Source organism: Pelodiscus sinensis, chromosome 5 (assembly GCF_052426305.1).
Source record: "Pelodiscus sinensis isolate ZL-2025 chromosome 5, ASM5242630v1, whole genome shotgun sequence".
NCBI classification, from domain to species: domain Eukaryota; kingdom Metazoa; phylum Chordata; order Testudines; family Trionychidae; genus Pelodiscus; species Pelodiscus sinensis.
Genome location: NC_143056.1, coordinates 91339197 through 91362190, shown reverse-complemented (window position 1 = coordinate 91362190; position 22994 = coordinate 91339197). Strand labels below are relative to the sequence as shown.

General features: G+C 41.1%; 1 protein-coding gene across 1 annotated transcript in view; it reads right to left on the bottom strand.

Annotated features, from left to right (window-relative positions):
* Positions 1-22994, bottom strand: part of PRMT3 (protein arginine methyltransferase 3) — a 111634-nt gene that overhangs the window by 66578 nt on the left and 22062 nt on the right. Inside the window, exons 7-10 of the mRNA XM_075927736.2 lie at positions 17468-17612; positions 13932-13997; positions 7099-7220; positions 2161-2260 (exon numbers count right to left, since the gene is read on the bottom strand). Coding sequence (XP_075783851.2) covers positions 2161-2260; positions 7099-7220; positions 13932-13997; positions 17468-17612 — 433 coding nt within the window. The remainder of the gene's footprint in view (positions 1-2160; positions 2261-7098; positions 7221-13931; positions 13998-17467; positions 17613-22994) is intronic.

Sequence of the window (22994 nt, the reverse complement as noted above, 5' to 3'; positions counted from 1 at the left end):
TTTGGGCTGCAAACGTCCATCCATCTCTTCAATGAATGCACAGCTGGGGAGGGATCTTGGCAGGGAGCCACCTCTTCGGTTAACTCCAGTCTTTGGCATTCTGCTGTTCAATATACACTACATGAAGTGGTAGCTCTCAGCTGACCACACTTTTTCATATCTTCCAAGTAATTTTATAAGCTAGTTTTATTGGAGAACAGAAACAAACTGACATCTTAGTTACATTTGGACTTTAGTAGTAAGATACACATTTTAGTCCTGCAATTTCACAACTAACGCATTTAGCATCTCGAAAAGAGGAGGATTGGCTTCACTATTTATCAACATCCCCTGTCTGCTGGCCAGCCAAGAAACACAACTAAAATTCATTCAAGAGACAAACTGCTCATTCATCCTACTTCTAAGCTTGATGTGGGTAAGCAGAGCAGAAAGCACAAAACCTTTGTTTTAGAGACTCAAAGCCCATAAAAATGTTCTGTGCAATGTACCACCAGCTCTGTCTTTCACCATTGTTTTGTTAAGGAAAATTTAATCCAACTAGTCTGCTAAAATATCTGCTAAATGAGAGCAGGGAAATCTTTGCCAGTGAATACACACACACAAAAAAAGAAAAGGGAACACTGAGGCATTAAAAGTGAACATGGTCTAAACTCCAGCAATCTGTTTCCCTCCTATCTTTGGTAGTCTCAATTTTTCCATGTTTATATCGACATATGATTTCCAATCCCGTTCCAATAGCTCCACTGAAGTAAGGGTAGGTCTACATTGCATTCCTCTTTCGAGAGAGGAATGCAAATGAAGCACTGATTTGAATTTCCCGTGCTTCATTTGCATAATCACATCCAGCCACTATTTCGAAATGCCCTATTTCGAAAAAAGAAACACTCTCTAGACGCAGTTATTTAGAAAGAAAACCCTTCTTTCGAAATTACCCTTACTCCTTATAAAATGAGGTTTAAGGGTAATTCCCTTAATTCAAATCCGCACTTCATTTGCGATTTCGCTCAGCTGCATTTGCATTCCTCTCTTGAAAGAGGAATGCAGTGTAGACATACCCAAAGAAACTTGAATGGCCAAGAAAAAAGTTGCAGGAGGCAGTCAACTTGGAAGCCATGTAGCAGTGACATGCTACGCAAGAACTGCAGTTTCTAAACAAAAATGACAATGCTCCCTAGATTGTGTATGTTACCAAGGCACAGTGAAACATGAACGATGTTCTAGAGTGCATTATGTCAGTACGCAGAATCCACCAATAGTGATGTGTAAATAATTACTAGTACAAGTAATAAAAAAAGTGCTCTTCCATCTTTCATGATTTTAAGACAATCCAAGTGATACTACACCTACCCACCCAAACTGGCAAGGCATTTAGCCCTCCAATGGAAAAGTTATTTCCTCATGGTAAGAATTTTGGGTACAAATCCATCTCCACAAGGATTCCCTTCTGGCCTTGGACTTTATGAATCTGCCAGTGCTACTTCTATATCCAAATCTCCAAGTACTTACATTTTAAAACCTCTAGAGGTGGCCATTATCTTCTCACCTCGCCCATGCAATTCACATGCCCCATGCAAAAACAAGTTAGACTAATCTGAGGACAGGCAATACTTTGAGCTGGCATCAGTGGAGTCTATGATCCAATACCTCGTAACCCACAAGGGCTAGAAACAGTAACTTTAGACTGATTACCTTGCCAAGAGTCCCAGCTTTGCCTTAGGATGTACATCATTTGCTTCTAATTCTAGAAGGTTGAAGTACATTTTTATCTCTACCTTATCCCAACGCCAAAATATCTAACACTGTTTATAGAAAGACAAGTCATTCTTAGAGATTTCCCCATTTTATTAGCTACAATTTCATGTCTTAGATATTTGGACAGATTGAGGTAGCTGACTTTACAAATGTCAGCTTTGTGCAGCAAAGTCTGGTTTCTTAATTCCTGTGCCCGCAGAGTGCATTATAGAGCAATGTCATAATCCTAACAAGGGCTTTGGAAGCCACTACAGTATATATGACACTTTAAAATTTGTACTGATTTTTTTAAATTCTGAACTATTTACAATATGGAGGGTCAAAGAGATTTTTTTGTAAAAATGTATTCTGATAACGCTTTTGCTAAAAAAATAGTTTACGTTACATTTAGTTATTTGTTCATCTTACCATCCACTCAGATATAATAATATCCACTTTCTCATGTGGCAAATCAACTTCTTCAATTCTTCCTTTGACTAGGGTAATGTTATCTTCAAGATTATTCAACCTGAAAGTTACAATTTCACAGTATCAGTAACATCAGATAACACGTTAATGTTAACCTACATGGTGAGTTTCAATAAAGCAGAAGATCTACCCTGAATGTTTATATTGTCCATGTTCTCCTTTCTCAAAGGGGTAAAACATTCTCCTCTACTATACAGGCAGTCCCCGGGTTACGTACAAGATAGGGACTGTAGGTTTGTTCTTAAGTTGAATCTGTATGTAAGTCGGAACTGGCGTCCAGATTCAGCGGCTGCTGAAACTGACCGCCAGTTCTGACTTACATACAGAATCAACTTAAGAACCCCAGGCGTCCCCAAGTCAGCTGCTGCTGAAACTGATCAGCAGCTGATTTCAGGAAGCCCGGGGCAGAGCAACTCTGCCTCGGGCTTCCTGTAGTCAGCGCTGGTCAGTTTCAGCAGAAGCTGACTTGGGGACGCCTGGGGCAGAGCAGCTGGGGTGCTGCTGGGTTGCTCCAGTAGCGCCGCTCCTCGGTGCTACTGGATCAACCCAGCAGCACCCCATCTGCTCTGCCCCAGGCGTCCTGATTCAGCCGCTGCTGAAACTGACCAGCAGCGGCTGAATCAGGACCTGGGGCAGAGCAGCTGGGGTGCTGCCGGGTTGGTCCAGTAATGCCCAGAGCGGCGCTGCAGGACCAATCGGCAGCGCCCCAGCTGCTCTGCCCCAGGGTCCAAAACAAAAGCCTGGTCTGCTGGGGGGGGGCACACTAGCTGCGCCCCCGCCCCCCCAGCAGACCAGGGACACGGGGAGCAGAGCCGCAGCAGCAGCGGGGTGCCGCGCCTCTGAGGCTTTGCTCTGGCAAAGTCTCAGAGGCGCGGGACCCGCCGCGACTGCCGCTTCAGTCCGGGTGCCTGTGGTCTGCTGGGGACGGTCCCCAGCAGACCACAGGCACCCGGACTGAAGCAGCAGCAGCTTCTGAGGCTTTGCCAGAACAAAGCCTCAGAAGCGCGGGAACCCGCCCAGTGCCTCTGGTCTGGTGGAGACGGTCTCCAGCAGACCAGGGGCACCGGAGCAGCTTACGAACGGGGCTCTCTCGCCCCGGAGCTCGCAGGTAGCAATCCGCCACCTCGACCTCCGGGGCGAGAAAGCCCCGTTCGTAAGTGCGGATCTGACATAAGTCGGATCCGCATAAGTCGGGGACTGCCTGTACAGTAAATAATCTGTAGCAGAATAAAATTTCAGGCAAGTTATGTCTTATTCTTTGGAATCTTAGATTCTAATCTTCCTCTTTTCAGTCATCTTTCAAAACAGCAAAGAGCACATTAACATGTCCAAAAACGAATCAGGTGAGTGATGGGTAAAAGATAGTGGTCAGTAGATCAACATACCTGAAGCACTGTGCATACAAAGTTGTTGGTCTAAATGCACAGGAAAAAAGTCAATGAAATATGCCTCCCCTTTCTTTTCAGTTATGCATTTCCCATTCTCTCTCTCTGACCTGCTTCAATAAGCCTGCAGTGTTGTGACGAGTGCAGACTAATGAGCGATGACTCCGTCACAAAGCAATTTTAACAAAAACAAATTGCGTGCAAACAAAACCAACTGCAAAGTCACTAAGAACAACTGCTCCCCATAGATCAAAAGTATTATTCTACAATAAAGGCATTTTCTTTATTGTGCTTTCCACAACACTTATCTGCAATGTTTAATAACTGCAGTATTTCAATATTACTCTATGCACAATTTATAGTAGAAACATGCTCAGTACAAAAGGTACGCTTTGCCATGTCACTGTAGCTTTCTGAATAAACACATATTGCCATTTAAGGGCTAAACAACTTGTGTTACAGTATTTCCATTCTCCATAGCGCACCATATCAATCTTCCTTCCATGTGCAGTATCATGACAGTTAATGTTATAGAAGGATAGAATAATTATTTGTACCAGAGAAATTTATTTCTCCTTCGTTCTTATCTCTGCCCCTTTTCTGGATATCTCACTATCTCTCTACTGGGTTTCACTGAAAGCGAGGCATAATCTCATTAAAAATTTAATCTAGAGGACAACAGCAGAATCAACACGAGGAGAAATTGAAAGGGTGATGGGCTACATGGACAATTGAATGAAGAGGCATTTAAATATTGACCAAACCTCAACTCCTCTTTTGAAACAGTTTGAAATTTACAACACCACGAGCAATAATAGTGATAAAGAGCATTGTTTCAGCCACTAAAAAAAGTAAATATAAATAAAATTAAGTTTGATAAATGAGGAATTTTAAGTAGATCAATGATTCCAAACAGCAGTTACAGCTAGCCAAAGCAAAGGTGAAAATATATCTGCAGGAGGAATGGTAAATTCATTATATCAATTACTTACGTGAAGTGCAATAATGATTTAGCTACTGCATTAAACAAAAATGCAGGGATCTCATTTGTTATCTATTCTATGGTGACAACTTGAAACTACATTTCACAATAGAAATTTATTAGACAGCAATCAGATATTCAGGACAAGACTAGGAGCACAGCTAGTCAACTAAGGAGTCTTCTAAGTGACTATGGGGAAAATCATCTGACTCAGAACCCTAACTGTCACCATGATTAATTCACCTGATTTTTACCTTAATTTTCACCATGACGTTCAGTGGTAAGTCATTTACACCACATCTGTGGACCTCTTCCACATGATAATTAATCAAACCAAGTAACTGTACTTCTTGGTGGCCAACTGCACTTAAGTCATGACACAGCCCTACAGGTGAGCAGACTCTCTTACAATATAGGAATAATGCCAGTAACCCTCTTGCATTACTCCTAACCTTGTCATTTTATGATATTACAGTAAATATTCACCACATTATGATGAACTTGACTGTTGTGTCCTTTATGAAAAGTTATAACAAGGCTGTTATAAATTACTTGAATGCAAATAGAAGAAATAAAATGGTTTTATGGAAAAAGTAACCAAATACGTAGTTTTTCTCCAAGGGATTGTTCATCATTGTCACAGGATCAATTATGGTTTAAGTCACCTTTTACCCCCAGTAAAGACAACCCTAAAATGGTATGTAATCAGGAATCATCATTCTCTAAACTGAAAATGTGGTAAACACTTAGTACTCTTTACATTCTTCTTAAAAGACAGATTATGTACAACCCCAAATGAGAAGGGATCTAAGGTAGCATATCACAACGCAAACCCAAAATTCTGGGAACTATTCCCTTTGGAAAAGTGCCATTATTCTGCAATAAAAGCAGTTTAGTCAAAGTACTCTGAAGTGCTTATCTCCACAACTGCTGTATAGTTATTTTTTGCAGGCAAATGACTTACCAAAGAAAAATGTTACAGTATTAAAGCGTGTCTGGGCTGTATCACTATACTTTGTGTTAAGGATGTCAACGTGTAGTCAACTATATGATTAACCAATAAGACTAGTCTTTATCAGAGGCAGCGAGGAGGTGGGGGGAAAAACTGGAGCTGGGAGGGTGGGGGGGTCGGCTTAAAAGCTGGTTCCCCACAGCACCAGCTCACGGGTACTCCTTGACCCCTGCCCTCGCCTCTATCAGAGGCAGCAGCAGGGAGTGCAGTGTAGGGGAGGCTGCTGGGAAGCAGCCTCTGGCCACGGTGGGCCCGAGTTCCCTGCGGACACCCTGGTTTCAGCACTCGCACTGGCTTCCCTTTAAAAATGCAGAGTGGCAGCAAGCAGGGGTCTGTGTTTGTACTGAGACCCAGAAACAGAGATTCAGCCATCATCCTCTCCTGCCAGCTTCCCTTTAAAAATACAAAGCAGAAGGGGGTGTTTGTGCTGAGTCCTGACCTGAGTCCGGAGCGAGCGCTGACACTGTCCTCCCTTATAGACTGCTCAACGAGCCAATTAACTGCTACTTAACATCCCTATGGGGAACCAGCCACTCTTCCCACCAGCATCTTCCAGAATGTAACTCGTCACTCCATTACTTCCATGTTTCTCATGTTCCCACCTCCACTCTTCATATTATCCCCTTTCAAGTGTCCCCATTCTCTCTGCTCCCCCACAATATCTTACGTGTACACAAGGCCATGAAGACCCTAGAGAAACTGGAAGCAAATAATTTGTTCCTGGTGACTCTGCAGTGTTTTTTTTAAACAAAGGTTTTGCTGACAGTAAAGAAAATTAATGCTAGGAACACAGGAACGTTCCCCTCCAGGAAGTAAGAAAAGGATAGAGGACAATTAGTCTTACTTTATATATTTAAGAGAGGAACAAAATGCAATAACTAATAAGGAGGCTCGGCCCTAGGGCAAGGCAAGCAAGGCAATGCCTTGGGCCCCGCACTTTCGGGGCTCCATGCTGCTGAGTATTCACCATCCACCAGCTGGGCCTGGGGTCCTGCTCCCAGTGTCCTGCCTTGGGCTCCACAAACTCTTTGGCCAGGCCTGCTAATAAGTGGACATTTTGTAATGCATGCTACAAAAGAGACAACAAATTTGCATCAAACACTCTAGTCTGTTCTCAACAGCAGACTTATAAAGCGAAGACATCATCACAATAAAATCAACTAATATTTATAAGACAGCAAAGTAAGTTTTATAAATCAATCATTCTTAAACCTTTAGAAGAGTGTAAAATAAGCTAAAGCATGAAAAGCCCTCATTTTTAAGGACTAACAAGGACTTCAACCATAAAGACTACATACATAAGGTAATATGTATAGAAAATAAAATTAAACGTAACCATTTTGAATAATTAGAGTGAATCAGAAATGTAATAACAACTTAGTGCAATGCAACCCTGGAAAATATTATACACCCTCTAGGATCTTACCTTACACTAAGATTTGTTACTTAAAATTTCCCACCATTGCTAAATTCCAGCACAGTTTCAGAATGTTTCTTACCTAATGATGTCCATTGCCTGATAGATAATTTCAGACTGGTCAACTCCAATCACCTTCTTTGCACCTGCCTTGGCAGCAAACATGGAAAGTATTCCAGTTCCACAGCCAACATCCAAAACCACCTGAAAAGAAAAAAGGTAGCATTTACACACACAGCTCATTTTCCTTCCAATCACCACAAACCTTTTCATTATCTCTGTGAAAGCCATATCAAAATAGGAAGAATTAAATTGTACAAAACATCAGTCCCAAAACCCAACCATGACCCCATCACTGATTACACTTGAAGAGAAGATAAAAGCATCACCATACAAAAGAAATACCTCTAAAGAGCCAGATAAACATGGAAGATTAGCTCTATCTGAAGATGCATGTAAATGTTATGATTCATGAATGACTTCAATTATTTGGGAATGCAACACTAGAACTAATAAAAAATGAACATGGGAAAGTTGCATAATTAGGATGGACAGGAAACTAGAAATTAGATCCAATTCTGCTCAGGCAGTCCACATTTAAACTAGAACTGCTATGGAAAAGCTTGCAATTCCAGCTGTACCATTCACAGTGCTATAATTAAAAGTTTCTCAGCTTTTTTCATTGTGATCCTATGTGGTGATTTTTAATTTTACTGTAAAGATTCTTTACAAACACAAATCTGGCATAGAAAAAGCTCAGATAAGGATTTTTAAAACAGTGTTATTTACAAAGCACTGAGGTTTGTACTAGAATCAAGACAGATGAAAGAATGAATAAGTGAAAATAAAAATATTCTTAAGTGTTAGTTGATAAACCAACTGCAACTTAGATATGTTTGTTGTACAAAAGATATATATATATATATATATATATATAATCTGCAAGCGTCTTAAAATATCAATCTATTCTCTGCATGGAAAGTAAACATCACACTGATTGTTCAAAAAACAAAAACCAAAAAACAAGAATTCAATGGTGTTTGGAATTTCCACACCAAGTACCAGAATGTTCTTTAACCTTTCCCTGATAAGTTGCTCAAAAATGGCCCCGACTTGACGGTTTCTCTGCTTATATAATTATCATTTACTCTTCTCCATTTGCTCCTGTTTAGCTTGTCCGTCAGGATTTGTTGTTTTCCTTGTTTGAGAATTGGAAATAATGTCTGAGCTGTTGTTGTTGTTTTTCTTTTGTAACTAAGACTTTAAGCCTAGGGACTTTCCCTGAGTATCTATATCAATTGGTGGCCTTTCCATCTAGCCACTTTACTATGCTTGCACCTGTAGTTTTGTTTTGATAATAAAAGCTTGTTTCTTTTTTCTAATTAGCCGGTATTGGTTGATTTTTGTGTCCTGGGAGGTCTGTCTGTGTGTATCTGCATGCCTGACCGAGGGCAGGAGCTCGGCTACCACAGACTGCAACTTGTTTTTTCTCTTTTCTTTTTCAAGTTCTCTGGGGTTGATTTCAGGTGTCCACTTCCTGCCTCCATCCTCCAGTTGAGAGAAAATTGGGTGGGCTGGGTTACCTTCTTTGATATTATGAATGGTGAAAATTATCCATCTCCTTCTACTTTTAAGAGTTGTAGAACGACCTGTGGAAACCCATCCTTAAAGGAGAGGCGACCTTTTTTTTTTGGCTCAACTTCCCCCCCAAACTTTTTTTTTGGGGGGGTGGGGGCTCAATAAAAAATCCTCGGTGTTCCTCATAAAAAAAATATTGTTTGGTGTTCCCCGGTCTTAAAAAGTTGAAGAAACACTGCCCTATGTAGTTGCTGTTGCCCTTTATGTAGACCAGCACTTCTGGAGCACTAGCACCAGACTGGTAGGATCATCACATCACTATGCGAAACTGTGATGACCAGAAATGGGTTCAGAAATTTCACACGAAGAAAACATTATTTCTGATGCTTCATAAGCTGCTTGTCTTGACTCTCCAGTACCAGGGCACATGCATGAGGAAGGCCATGCTGGTCCAGAAGCACATTGCTGCTAACCAATTTGATACTGGAAAGTCAATTTTGAGTAACATAGTAGCAGAAATTTCTGAGGCAATCAGGCATGTGTTTTATTCTGTCCAACTAGCATTCATTTTCCCTTGCATGGGCCATCCAATCATGGTATTGTCTAATGTGTTCCCTGTTTGCAGAACATGGTACCATGAAGGGGACTCAGGATGTGGTATAGGAGCTTGAACTCTGACAGCAGTCAGTGCAAGCAGCCCCTCAAACAGGGCTTCCTGCTGTGCTCAATATTCCTCACTCAAGCAATATGCCTGCTCCAGAAACTGTGTTGCAAGTCTCTCCTTGCATGATGCAATTCACTCCATAGACTCTGCTGCCCATCTGTGCTTTTCCACTTGTCGTGGATCCTTCTTCTTGCTTGGTGACCCAGTCTAGAATATCCACCACAAACTCATCACAGAAATGCTTCACTGAAAAATACATTCTTTGTTGACATGTGAATACATTTACATATGGACTGCATGCAAACACACATGATAATACAGACAAAGATCTGCACAGCCAGGCTTCCTTTCCATGGCACATGTCTGGACCTCATACAAACCCCCTCGGCATTTTGATAGTGAATTCATCTTCCACCCACTACACTACACAGAACATGGAACTATGCACTCTGCTTCAACCTTTGCAACTGTTCCTGTAAGAAGTTGATTATGTGGCTAATCCACATGTGGAGCCGCCATTCCCCTGAAGTTTCAGCATGGAGCAGCTAGAGGAATCAGGCTGAGATTTTCTGGAGAGAGGAGTGGAAAATAAAACTAATGCTTCTATAACAGCTGAATTCTCGTGTTTTCCCAATGATGATGTCCTGCTCTTTTAGAGCATTACAGCTACAAGCATTAACAAAATTTCTGAGCCGTGAAAGCTGGAAAATGGGGGCCAAAAATAAACCCTTGCAAAATGGTGAGCATGCTTCACAGAAGGGAGCAATCACCATTAATGGGAAAAATTAAAACAGGCGGCATTTTGGACAGTTGCCCTGGTTAGTTAAAAACCAAATGGAACTTGTCTTGCAGGGGGACATGAGGAATGGGGTAGACAGAACAGTGAGCTGGAACCATCTGAAAAACTGAAAGGCAAAGAATAATCACCACTTAGCCGGAGGATAAAGGTCTGCAGTTAAAGTATTCTTGCCGCGATCACATATGGTCTCTCAGCAGATACCTGAAGCAGTCGGGCTGGTGATTTGATAGCACTGCAACGCATTATAGCACCACAGCTACTGAATTCTGAGTATCCTCTGCAGTCATCTTCTAAGATGCACAATTACATACTAACAGAAAAAAGTTAATTCCTTTGGATTCAGGATAGAAGTGGTCAGCCTATCCAGCCACTGCATGACAAATCTTAGGAAGAGCTAAATTACAAACTCACAAACAGATACTCTAAGGAGCATCAGTGGTCTCCCGCAGAAGACAGTCAATAGCCCTGTAACAAACTTTAAATAAAGAAACTTCTTTCTTCCAGACAATCTCCCACTTAAAAAAAAAAAAAAAAAAAAGAAGGAGAGAGAAAAGCAGATGTTCTCAGAGCTATAAAATGGATCAAAGTTCCATTTCTGAGGACAAATCAACCACAAATGGTTGAAGTCTGACAATTCGATAAGCAGCAGCAAGCAGTAATTTCCTGAGCCACATACCGATAGAAGCATAATTTATTCTGGATATTACAGAACAGGCTGGTTGACTTTCTGAATTAAATGCATCACAAGCGCACTGAACTGCCATGCTAACTTCTGCATTTTTGATGCCTTAGTTTTGAATTAAAAAGCAACTGAAATCTGCGGAGCTGTATGAAAATACGCAGTTGACCTTTCAGGCAGACAGGTTTAACTCTAAGCACCACAATCTCCTTTTCAGTACTGCTATATTTAAATAAATATTCATCGGATTATGACAACCAACAGACTTGAAACTGAATGAAAAAGTTCAAATGGATGTTTCATTAATACAGTTTCCCAGCTTGGAAACTTAATCTTTTGGCCTAGTAAGATATTTTGCATTCAGGAAACTAGATTGGCTGTGCCCCCTGCTTGCTGCACTTGAAACCCCCCCACTCACAGAGAGTAGGCAACTGCAGCTCCCCCCCTGGCCACGGGGGAGGGCTGGGCTGCAGCTGTGCCAGCCCAGACCCCTTCTCCCTCCTTCCTGCCCTCTCCAGCCTGGGTCCCTTCTCCCTTCCCACCAGCCCAGGTCCCTTTCTCCCTCCCCTCCTCCCCCACCATGCCAGCCCAAGCCCTGCTTCTCCATCATCCCCCCCACTCCGGACCCTTCCTTCTCCCTCTCCACCCCCCGCAATGTGAGCCAGGGTCCCTTCTCACTCCCCTCTCCACCCTCCCAGGCCCTTTCTCCCCCCTGAAACCTAACTCTACCCCTGGCTGCAGCATGCACCAGGCCCAGCTCTAACCCTGACAGCCAGGAAGACGCAGGGGTGCCTGTCCACCCCGGTTGGGGTGCAGATAGTGACATGTGCATGCAGTGCTCCAGGGCACTGCAGCCTGCTAAGGTGGGGAAAGCAGCAGCGCGGGTGGCCACTGTCCCAAACTCTCTCCCATGCGGTCCCGCCTATGCTGCTCACTGCCCCAGCACGTCCCACAGAGCCCAGAGCCACCCATCCACCTACCAAGAGCAGAAGAAAAGGAGCAGACAGGTCGGCTTGGGGGTGCTCTGGTAGCCATTGTAAGTGCAGCCACTGGGAAGGGGGTGAGTCTTCACAGGGGCAGCCGGACTCCAGGCAGTCAGGCACCACGCTCTGGATCCCCAAGAGCCTGGCAGCGAGGAACCCCCAAGAGCCTACTGCTGGCACATAAGCCAGGCTGGGAGCACCACTCCTGGCATCTTCCCTGGGCTGCTGCCTTGAGTACCGTACCCTCCCCCTCCTCTGAGCTGTTATGGCTGCGATGTGGGTCTGCCAGCTACTGTGCCATGTTTCTCGGCGTTGAAAGCCCTGGGGAATGGAGGCGGTGGAAGGGGAATAGTAGCTTGGTTTAAAATATCAATTCTAAGTGGTGAGGGAAAGCAGTGAGGTCAGGCTCAAGCTGGGAGTGGGGGGAGGAGGAAGAGGAGACGGGAAGAGAGCGAGGAAGCAGGTGGGATGCAGAGTGACGTGATGTCACTGTCGTCCTGCAGGAAAAAAAAACTTTTTTCTATATAAAGAGATTTTGCGTGTAGATAATATTTAAGCAATCCTTAAGAAAGATTGCTGCCATGGGACAGGGAGGAGGAGGAAATGTTTCATACCCAAATGTTTGGGGGGGAGGGGAGAGAAGTCTCCTGCAGATATTGTAAACTGTGGCTTTCACCAGATCAATATTCTATTTCAGCACCAGGATTTGAGCTTTGGCCAGAATGAGATACAAGCAAATAGAGTAGTTTTCTGCTGGATGCTAACAGTGTCTCCACTACTGGCATATACTATTCTTTTCTTAAGTCCCATCCATTCCATTTTCATGCACTGAGAAGGCTTCCAATGCACAGTTAGAAAAAATAAAAACTAGTTGCATGCAGGAAGTTCCACCAGAAGAGGCTTGATTCATCAATGTTAGATTTAAGAATGAGTCGTTGGAACCAACAAGAGGTTACTAACAGGTGTGAATGGGGCTTCTTTTTTTTTGGAAAATCACCTGTAGGGCTGCAGGGAAAGAAGAGATTAAGTGGTTGAGCTACATATCCAGGCAGAAGAGAACCAGAGGGCTGGGAGGAATGTAGGTGAGAAGAGGGGGAAGAGACAGAACAACGTGCAGGAACGCAGGGGAAGACTGGTTTGACAAACGACACTAGAGAGCTTTGAAAATATATTAATACAGTTATCCGTTCCTAAGATTAATTTTTCATATTAAAATTGCTGTGGTTGCCACAGGGAAGTTACATGATCAAACAGTAGGAAACACGAGTCACGAGGCAGCCTATTAAGAGGGGTAGCACTCCTTGAAAGGAAACAAGAACCTCCTACCTGACTAAGCTATTTAGGATGATTTCCAGCTGAGGGGCCATTAAGGAAGAATAACTCTTTATTCTGATGCCTTGTGGTAGTATTATCACATAAAAAAACCCTTCATCCTGCAAGTATAAAAGCAAAGAAGGAAACAGGAGAGAGGCAGAGAAATAAAATTCTCATTCAATAAGAAATATCTCTAGAAAGCTAAAGAAAGAGAAGCATTATAAATCAGTAGAAATTTATGAAAAAGTAAGAGAAACCATTGCAGATGGCTTCTAAATGGATCTTAAAGGAATGAGAAGCATCTGAAATAGCCAAAATACCTTGCAGAAACACAGAAGTTAAATACTGGTAGTGGAGGAGCCGTAGCTAGGTAACAACAGGGGACAAAAAGTTATCTAGCAGTGTACACCAATAATAATGAATGATTAACCCAGGGTCCCTTTCATTTAGTTCCTAATCTGACCACAAAAGCCTATTTCATGACAACATGAGTTAGATAAATTAATTAGATTTGAACCCTTTCCCAATACCAATTGCATCAGGACCTCTATGATGCTAAATACAGGTTAAAATTTCACTTGAATTGCTGTAAATAGAGCCTGTCCAAAATAGATTCAGCTTAAAATACTGCACAAGAAAGGCTTACCATAGCCATGTCATCATAATTAATGAACGCTCTAAGACAACATACAGAACAATGACAAAATTGATCAGCATTTCTGTTATCAGCACTCTGCACCCTCCAGCAGCTGAATAACACACTTCCACGCAATAAAGCCAGAGTACATTAAATCAAATCCTGCCAGAGTGATACTCCATCCCCAGAGCAAGGGAGTTATATTGCATGGGAGAATCATGGACTGCAGAAGTATTATAGCTTCTGAGCTGTTCTGCTTACCTTGTCCTTGAAGATATGTGGGTTTTTGTATATGAAATCACGATAGCTTTCAGTACGTACTTTATCCTATAAATTAAGCATAAACACAGTGCATGCAGTTATGTACATGTAACAGTCTGAAGACATTGAAAGTCTTTTAAATGGTCATTTCTAAAAAAATATTGACTAAGCCCTCTACTACTCTGCATGTTTAAAAAAACAATGACAACAACTGTGCAATTTCAGGATTTTCTATACAATAATCCTTTAGAAATTCTATTTTTTTTTAAGCAAAGACAACTTTAGGTGCTACCATGGCAGGCAGTAACAAGCATCCACACCCAGTATTATATACCGTTAATTCACACGACCTAATTCCGGGAGCAAGCAGATGCTTGGGATTTTTGTTTTGATTTAAAATGTTTGAATGAACTTCATATTTTAAAGTGACTATATTATATTTGTTCTCTATCCCTCCCAGCAACACTGATAACAAAAAGGTAATACTTGATCAGCATATTAAACCTACAGTGTAAATGAGGCTTGACGCGGGCATGAACACATGTAGTGCAATTATGATACGTTGAAACCAAACTGAGCGCATAACCCAAACTTCTGTCTGTTTTAAACAAGCTATTGATCAGGTCCTGATACCAGATCACTGAGATTCACTTCCGGAAGCATATTTAACTGCAAATACATACAAATCATAAGAGAACAAATAAATCATTGGTGTTGCAGAACACACACTAAGTTCTGTATACTAATGACTATGCACTAACTCAACATCCCCCATAGAGCTGGTAGGCTTCCAAGTACACACATCTGAATACCTGTAATAGTCAGTATGTGAGCTGGCGATGTTAGCTCACTGGTAATTGAGCTACTCTGATCCTTTGTATACGTGTAGGCGCTCAAATGGACAGCCAGGCATATGTTTTAGAGTCCCTGTTGCAAGAGCCAGACAATCAAGTGACAGTGAATGAAAAGGAAATTAAAAAGCCATGATTACAATTAACTATTTATGGCTTTGGCTTGGACAGTGTAAAAACAATATTGTGCAGAAAGAAGCTGAACTCTAGTGCAAGTATACAGAGCTCATACTGTACCATTAAATGCTAAAGGATCAAAAATTTAATATTATGAAAGAAAAATAATTTCATAAGTTTAATATTATGAAAAATAAAAATAAAGCCAAGAGTTTATTTTTTTCATAAGAGCAAATACAGTTACTTAACCTTTAGAGTAAAGCATAAGCATGCAAACTTTTGTCTATGTGAAAAACCTTATGTAGATTCCTTTGAGCTCCATGTTAATATAAAGGTAAATCAATTCTTCAAAAATTAATAGTAGAAAAACAAGGTTTTTTCTACCAAACCAGGATAAGTTTAATAAAATGTTTAAAGAATCACAGATTTGCTTTGTTTTCATACAATTCTGAATGATAAAAGCTTTTATTAGGATCATCTAAAATTGTATTTGCTTGTTATGAGGACAGATTTTAAGTACTCTGGATTTTTTTAAGCTCTCAACAGCACTAAAATATCAGATTTGCTGAAACCACAAAAAATTCACAAGGTTCAGCATCAATCAAGAAAACAGTCAGCTGGAAAGCTTTGAGCTTCACCTATCACACTGCTTTTGCACTACCCCAACTTAATCAATAGAATTCCAACTGCTGTCTTTACTACATGCACTGCTGCTCGAATGAGCTTCAGTCATTCATTTTGGGTCTCTATTTAATTCCTTCCCTCAACCTTTCAGTTAAAAAAAAAAAAAAAAAAAAAACCACACCACACCACACTTATTTTTCAGGTATTGTCAGACACTCTTCAAAGAATGTTTAAATGAAGTGTACCATCAGCTGTGTTCCTCAGTTTCAAACAACAATATTCCTGTCCTCTGAAATATTATGGGAAAAAGCAGCATAAACAACACTGGCCTGCCAGGGCACAGAGAACAAAAAACTACCAGAAGTTTTTTCTGCATGTGAGTTTTTTAAACCTAATAAGACAATGTTAGAAGTACACGTTAATTTGGGATTAACTTAACAAAATTTAATATCACTTCAATTTAATGAGCCAATTTTAATGTAAATAAATAAATAAATGAATGAATGAATGAAAACTTCAGCAAAAAATGTATGTGTTGAGTACTCATTTGGAAATACAAAACTAAGTATATACAAGAATTTAGATATTCCAAAACTCTGATATTTTCCATGTTTTATTAGGCTGAAATCAGATTTATTAAAGAGATTTTAACACCGCAAACATTTCCTGAAGCCAGTGAAAAAGAAAGATTTTATCACAAACAGAACCATCAGTTCTTCAGAGGTTCAAGACTTTTAATATAGCTCCAAGTTATATTAACATAACAATAAATTGTTGGGTTTCTTCCCCTCCCAATCTAAAAAAGTAATTAAGATGTTATGATTTCAGATTTTCTTTATATGTGATTAACTATAAAAATATTTCTAGCATCATATTTAAAAGTTATTTTACTAGTCTGCCAGATATATAGTGCAGAGGCAAATCTGATTAAAATTGATAGTTGCCAAGTTTGGCATACTTCTCTTCACAACTACACTCTTCATTTTGGAAACCTGTGCCATGAAAGCATTTCTGCAAGAATGCACCTTAGAAACATACTGGCTGCTCAATGCTGATGAACTGTACCATAAAGCAGATGCAGAGGTTTTTCCTGAGGCTAGGACCATTACCTGCCCCAGAAAGCCTAAATCTGCTAGTGAAGTTTTTCATAGATTCATTATTTTAGTTTATTTTGTTTAGATACAGGTGTTCTTTATTATGAAGCTGCAAAATTGCTTGATATTTTAGAGCAACAAACTCCTGTCCTTATAATTAATATTTTTTTCAGGTATTTTGATAATTTTGACTCAAAATAACTTCATTTTATAATTGGCTTTTAACATTCAGGATAAAGGGATTTGTTTCTTTTGAAGAGTTCTGGATTTCCGCCTTTTAATACAATTTCCATTTTCAAGTTCCATACCATCTAGTATTTGTTCGTTTAGTATATTGATAAGCATTACACTGAAGTTCAAATAATTTCTGAATAACTACAAAAATTGGTAAAGAAGCATTTAGCATGTTTTATGCTTGTTAAATTTGTGTGTGAACAGAATAAAAAATGAAGCACATTTACTGTTTATACAGCATAGTAGTGTACAAAGTTTACACACATTTCCACAACAAAAGAACCAAAAAAGCAGCAAGAATAGATTAAGTTCAAGATCTTGAGATATTGTCTAACTAGTAACCAAGTATACCCGTAAACTCAATATGCTTTTTATTACATTTCTAGTACCTCTGGTCCAGTAAAGAATGTATATAACAGTGATCTGGATACAATAGCAGCTGAAAAAATTAGCTTTATGTGATTATTTCACTCTAGCTCCCAGGATAAACTATCAAGCACCGACAGGGTTAAAAATGCAGCTACTCTGCAGCGTATATTTATGGACACGTCGCTTTTTTTTATTCCATCTTCCCTTCCTATTTACGAGTAAGACGCATTTGTGCTGACTTTCTAACCTTCAGCATCTCTTCATGTATCCCATAATGCCCATATGAACTGAAGTAAACGCCATCCTCATCGTCCTGGAGTTCCGCAATGGCACTGGATGACGACGAGATGCTTCTGACATCTGCGTTCATCACAAAATCCTGTGCAAATTGTCTGTAATCAATTTGAAACATACCCTTGAGACATGTTTACAGGACCATGAAAAAGAAGGGGGGGGAGGGAGAGAAGGTGAGAGGAGATAAGGAATGCAGACTGCAGAGGGCCTTTTACGGCAACAAAACACTTGTCTTAACCGTGCTGAAACACCCTCTGCTGGTTTTTAGACGAAGCTGCTGCATGATTTGCTATTCTCTCCGCATTTCCATACCAGCATTTTTTTCCGCATATATTCCAGCAGCATGAAGTTTGCACTGTTTCATTTGACTGCATGCTCTATCCACACCATCCATCTACTTTGATAAAGCATCCCAATTACAACTCACCTGATTCATATTTCATTAATTCAAATAAAAAAAAAAGTAGTGTTTCAACCAGCCTACACTCTTCAATCAAAGTCTACAGTTTCAAGTCAACAGGATTTGTACTGTGACGTGATTAGGAAATTCTGCACTTCAAAGTACAAGCCATCCTTGCTGTAAGTCTAAAACACATTCCAACACGTTCCAAAACACTTGGACTTACAGCTAAACAACTTAGAGTGGGGAATTTTTTTTTTTCAGCAGCTGACTTCCATATGCATAATTAATTTTTTTGTCACAACTTAAGAGCATGAAATGGGAGAACTTATAACACATCAGTTCCTACAAGCGTCAATGACTTTAGTGCGGAACAGATATATATCGGGGTGACTTATAGCGAGGACACCCTGTACCTAGGTGCCTACACAATAGTCTAATTTCAGGAAGCTGCTTTGAAAATGTTGACGTATTTGTACAAAAGATAACAGAATAATTTTCATAGAGTATTGGGAATTTGAATTACTTGTCATTGTAAACATTTTTTCTGGAAGTGACAAAAGATTTTATGACCGCGAGAGAAAAGTTTTTAATAAAATATAAGTTTAGCCTGATGCTACACTTTACTCTTGAGTAGAACTGTTATTCATATGAGCAAAGTTATATATCTGCTCGGTATGTGAATGTGCAGGACTATTTCAATAGTTACCTCCTATTGCAGATTTGTACATTTCAAACAACCTATCAACAGCAGCATTTAAAAATAGAATGTAGTTGTATCATTATAAATGTCAGTTCAAAGATGGAACAGCATATATTTTCAAATTAGTTAAAGTCTGAACCTTGCTTTAAAAAAAAAAAATCAAGATTGTTTTTTGTCAAGTGGGATCATTATTTCAAGTTGCTCTTCCCCGATGCCAGTACAGGTTGTACCTCCTTAAACCAGGAGACAGTATGGGTTGCTGGATGGTTTCAACAAAAATACCAAACACACTTGACATTACATCACAATCTACATTACATCTTATTTAGAAAATACTGGACATTTATATTTTCTCAATTGGTTTCCCTGAACAGAAAGCTCAAATACTGGATTGTCCGGTTCAAAACTGGACATCTGGCAACCCTAGACACGGGGGGGGGGGCCCAGTGACTCAGCTGGGAGCCCCATGTAGGGGACATGGGGGGGAGAACAAGGAGGCAGGCAGCACAGCAGGGAATTCTGGCCCCAGTGGCTGTAGCAGCCAGGGAGCCCCGGCTGCAGAATTCCAGCCCCGGTGACGGCCAGGAAGCTCTGGCTCTGGTTCTGGAGCTTTGGCACCAGAAGCAGAGCTCCCCATGGAGCTTCAGCAGGGCTGGTGGCAGACAAAGAGACCCTAAGGGCTGGGCAACAGCAGGGCCAGGCTGGAACCTTAGCCCCGTGGCAGCACGGGCAATGAGGGGAAGGACCTGTCCTGGTCTGGCAAATCCCGTTGTTCAGGACTGGTCAGGTGTGGAGGGTGCTGGACCAGAGAGGTCCAACCTATAGTATAATCATCAAGCAAATTAAAGGAAACTCTAGGTCTAAACTCAAAAACAGATTTAATTAAGATTTTCGTGATCTTTCTTGACAAAAACCAACAAAAAACAAAGGTTGCCATTCAACTGGACACAAATTCAAGATAACTGTGACAGCTTTAAATTTGTAAATTGTGTAAAATATTGTAGGTTGCAACCTACTTATGTTTAGAAAACATGGTTACTTTTGCCACCAGTTAAAACAGAAAGATTGTTACTATTAGCACTGCTATGTGGCTTGAAGTTATCTCAACCTATCTGCTCAAACTAAACATCATTAGAAGAGGACTATTTGGACCGGCAACTTTTAAAGAAAACCCAGGTGTTGCAAGAAATATTTTGTGATTCAATAGTTGACAGTTGTCACACTAACTACTGGAGAAGCTTCTGTTTGTTTTAGAAGTCTCTCTTCTCAGATGAGATGTAAAACTGAAGTCTTGGACACATGGTCATTTAAACTCCTAAAGCATTTTTTGTAACTATAGAGATGTTAACCCTTACATACATATAAGGTATACCAGTCATTCAAATTTTAGTGCCACCAGAAGAACATTATACCTCACAAACCAGGATTTACAAAAATGAATCATGGCTCAAAAAGAGACTTCTGCTTTCTGAAGAGCACACTCATATCCCATGAAAGTACTAGCTTTTTATTACTGGGCCTCAAGTGCACCCTGTTCTTGATAAGAGTAAATACTAGCTTCTGAGCAAGTTTACATTTTACAGGTATGTGAAGTAACTGAACTGTAGCTCTGTAACATGAAAGCATACAGAGGACTCAAACATCACACTATGTAACATGCAAGACTTTAAACAAAAAAGATTCCAGAGAACTGGAAAAGGAAAAATATAGTGCCCATCTAATTTCCCCGATTTCCCTATATTTCTAGTCAGCTTAATTTTAGGTCCTGGAAAGATAATGCTGAAAATTAATCAATTTACAAACACCTAAAAGTTAACATAGTAATAAGTAATAGTGCAGAATTCTCAAGAACAAAATCAGCCTGATTGCTTTCTTTGAATGAGTAAAAAGACTTGTGTATGGGAGGGGAAGAAGAGCAGTAGATGTGTTAAGTTTGATTTTAGAAGGCTTTTATTGTCTTGCAAGACCTTCTCATAAACAAACTATGGAAATACAACCTAGATTAAGCTACTATAAGGAGGAGGAAAGAGATACTTCCAGGGTTCCTGGAGGCAAACTACCAGTGGGACCCGACCTGGGGACCAGCCATCAAGACATTGGAGACACTGCCAAAGATCTAGAGGAAGAAACCTGAAAGGAGTCCTGCAGAGGTCAGTAGGAAGTAGCCCAGGGCAGGCGACCGGATCCCAAGGAGCTCAGAGTGTTGTAGTCGGATTCCCTGCTGAGCGAGCAGTGGACTGCTCAACTAATAATAGTGCCCCGGGCTGGGGCCAGCTGGAGTAGGGAGGATCCCAGGTCCCCCTAACCCTCTCCTTAATCCCCAACCTGTGAGGCTGTACCTGTTGCTATTGACTCCGGCTGTTAGGTCGTATTGCCCCAGCGAGAGGGGCGTTTGCTATTGACTCCAGCCATTAGACCAGGCGTGGGCAAAATCCGGCCCGTGGGCCAAATCCGGCCGCCAAGCAACCAGATCCAGCCCAAGGAGGTAGAGGGGAGTCTCAGGCAGGCTCCTCTTCTTGCCCCGCAGCCCCGTGCAGAAATGCAGCTGCAGGGCTTGGTTTCTGTTTTAAAACTGGAGAAGGGGAGGGGGGGGAGGGAGTTTCAGGAGCCACCCCACCCGCAGCACATTTCCATTGGCCAGTTTCTGGCCAGAAACAGGTCAATGGGAGATGCTTGTTGGAATAACAGGCAGTGAAGAAGAACCACATCTCCTCTCCTCAGCTCAGTTATTCAATGAAGCACATGACCAGGCAAACAGGCAGGTTTGGCAGCTGGCAAATAAGTCTCTTGGCCACAGCCTGCCTTTGGCATCCCAGCCCTTTCCTGCCCCAACCCCCTGTAGGGATAACATATCAATGTATTAAAAATAGGATTCCCCCAAATGGAAGTGACTCCCCATAATTTGTTCCCCACAACTTAAAGTGTTTAGATTTATTATTAATTCTTCTTATTATTATTATTTGTTAAGATTGTTAAATGTTTAGATTTATTATTATTATTGCCCCTTTAGAATATAATGTATTAGGTCATGTAACTTAGAACTGTTAAGAATATAATCCTATGTAGCCAGAAACAGCCCCCCCTCTGTGCCCCAGGCCATGCTCAAGCTTGTGCAAGGGGCTGCTTGAAATTGACATTGCAGAGATACATTGTAACAATGCATTGTCAAGCCACTAACTCTGCTATGGGAGCCAAGCCCTGTAATTGACCAAGGGCATTGTTACATAATTGACGCCTGTTCTCTTTAAAACATTGTAACTTTACTCAGCACTCAGAGAATGTTTTAAGCAATACCACCCAGAAACTTTTTGTAACTACAACTCTGATATATGTAAAGTTATTATTATACAAAAATATTGTATGGGAAACATTAATTAGGGAATGTATGTAAGAGAGAGAGTGCTTGGATGATGAGTGAATGGTTCTGAGAGGTGCCAGCCTGAGAATACAGCTACAAAGGGCTGAAGAAGGCGTCAGGTGCCAGTGCAACCAAAAGGTGTCAAGTGGAGAAAACCAAGTACTGGAGGTCCACCCGATGAGATCACTGACGAGCACCTGGCAGCCACCCTGGAGACATCAGCATGATGCAGCAATTTCTTCCTATAAGAACTGGACTAAAAAACTATGGAATCAGAGTCCAAGGTTCTGCTGCCAGCCTACCAGGAGCTTCAGATGCGCATCTGATCAGGACTTCGCTCCCCACTACCATCACTTGTGTACAGAATACCTGGCTAGTATTCTGTCACAAGCAACTTCCAGGCTGGTAACTATACACAGAACTTGAATGAATGGATGTATGAATGAATGGTATAATATATATATATATATATATATATAAATAAAAGTGTATAAGGGTTAAGTAGTGATAGGAATAAGTAGTTAAACAACGTTGTTTGCTTCTATCTTTTCTTTATTTTTTTTATTATTATCTTTACAATAAATGCGGCTTTTTGCCTTATCCCTCTCATAAGATCCTGCTTGCTTTTATTTGGTATAACACCTCTGCCCCTTCTCCCCCTCCTCCCAACATTCCCAAACCCTCTGGTCTCCCTCTTGCACCGATATCCTCTCTCAGATCTGGCATCCCAACCTCCTACCCTAGCTCACACCCCGAGCCCTTTCATTCCAGTCCCCTGCCCTAGGTCACAACCACCTGCTTCAGCACAATGCCCTCCCAGACTCCAGTCTCCCTCCTGCACCCTAAGCCCTTACTCCAAGCTCCCTTCTGCACCCAACCTCCATCCCAGACCTCACATCTCCTCCATTAATATCATGGAAGAGTGCAGCCCTCGACTACTTTCCAAAAATCTTGGAGTGGCCTCCCCCCATCAAAAATCATTGTTTACCCCCGCACTAGTCCACACTTCCCTAGCAAGA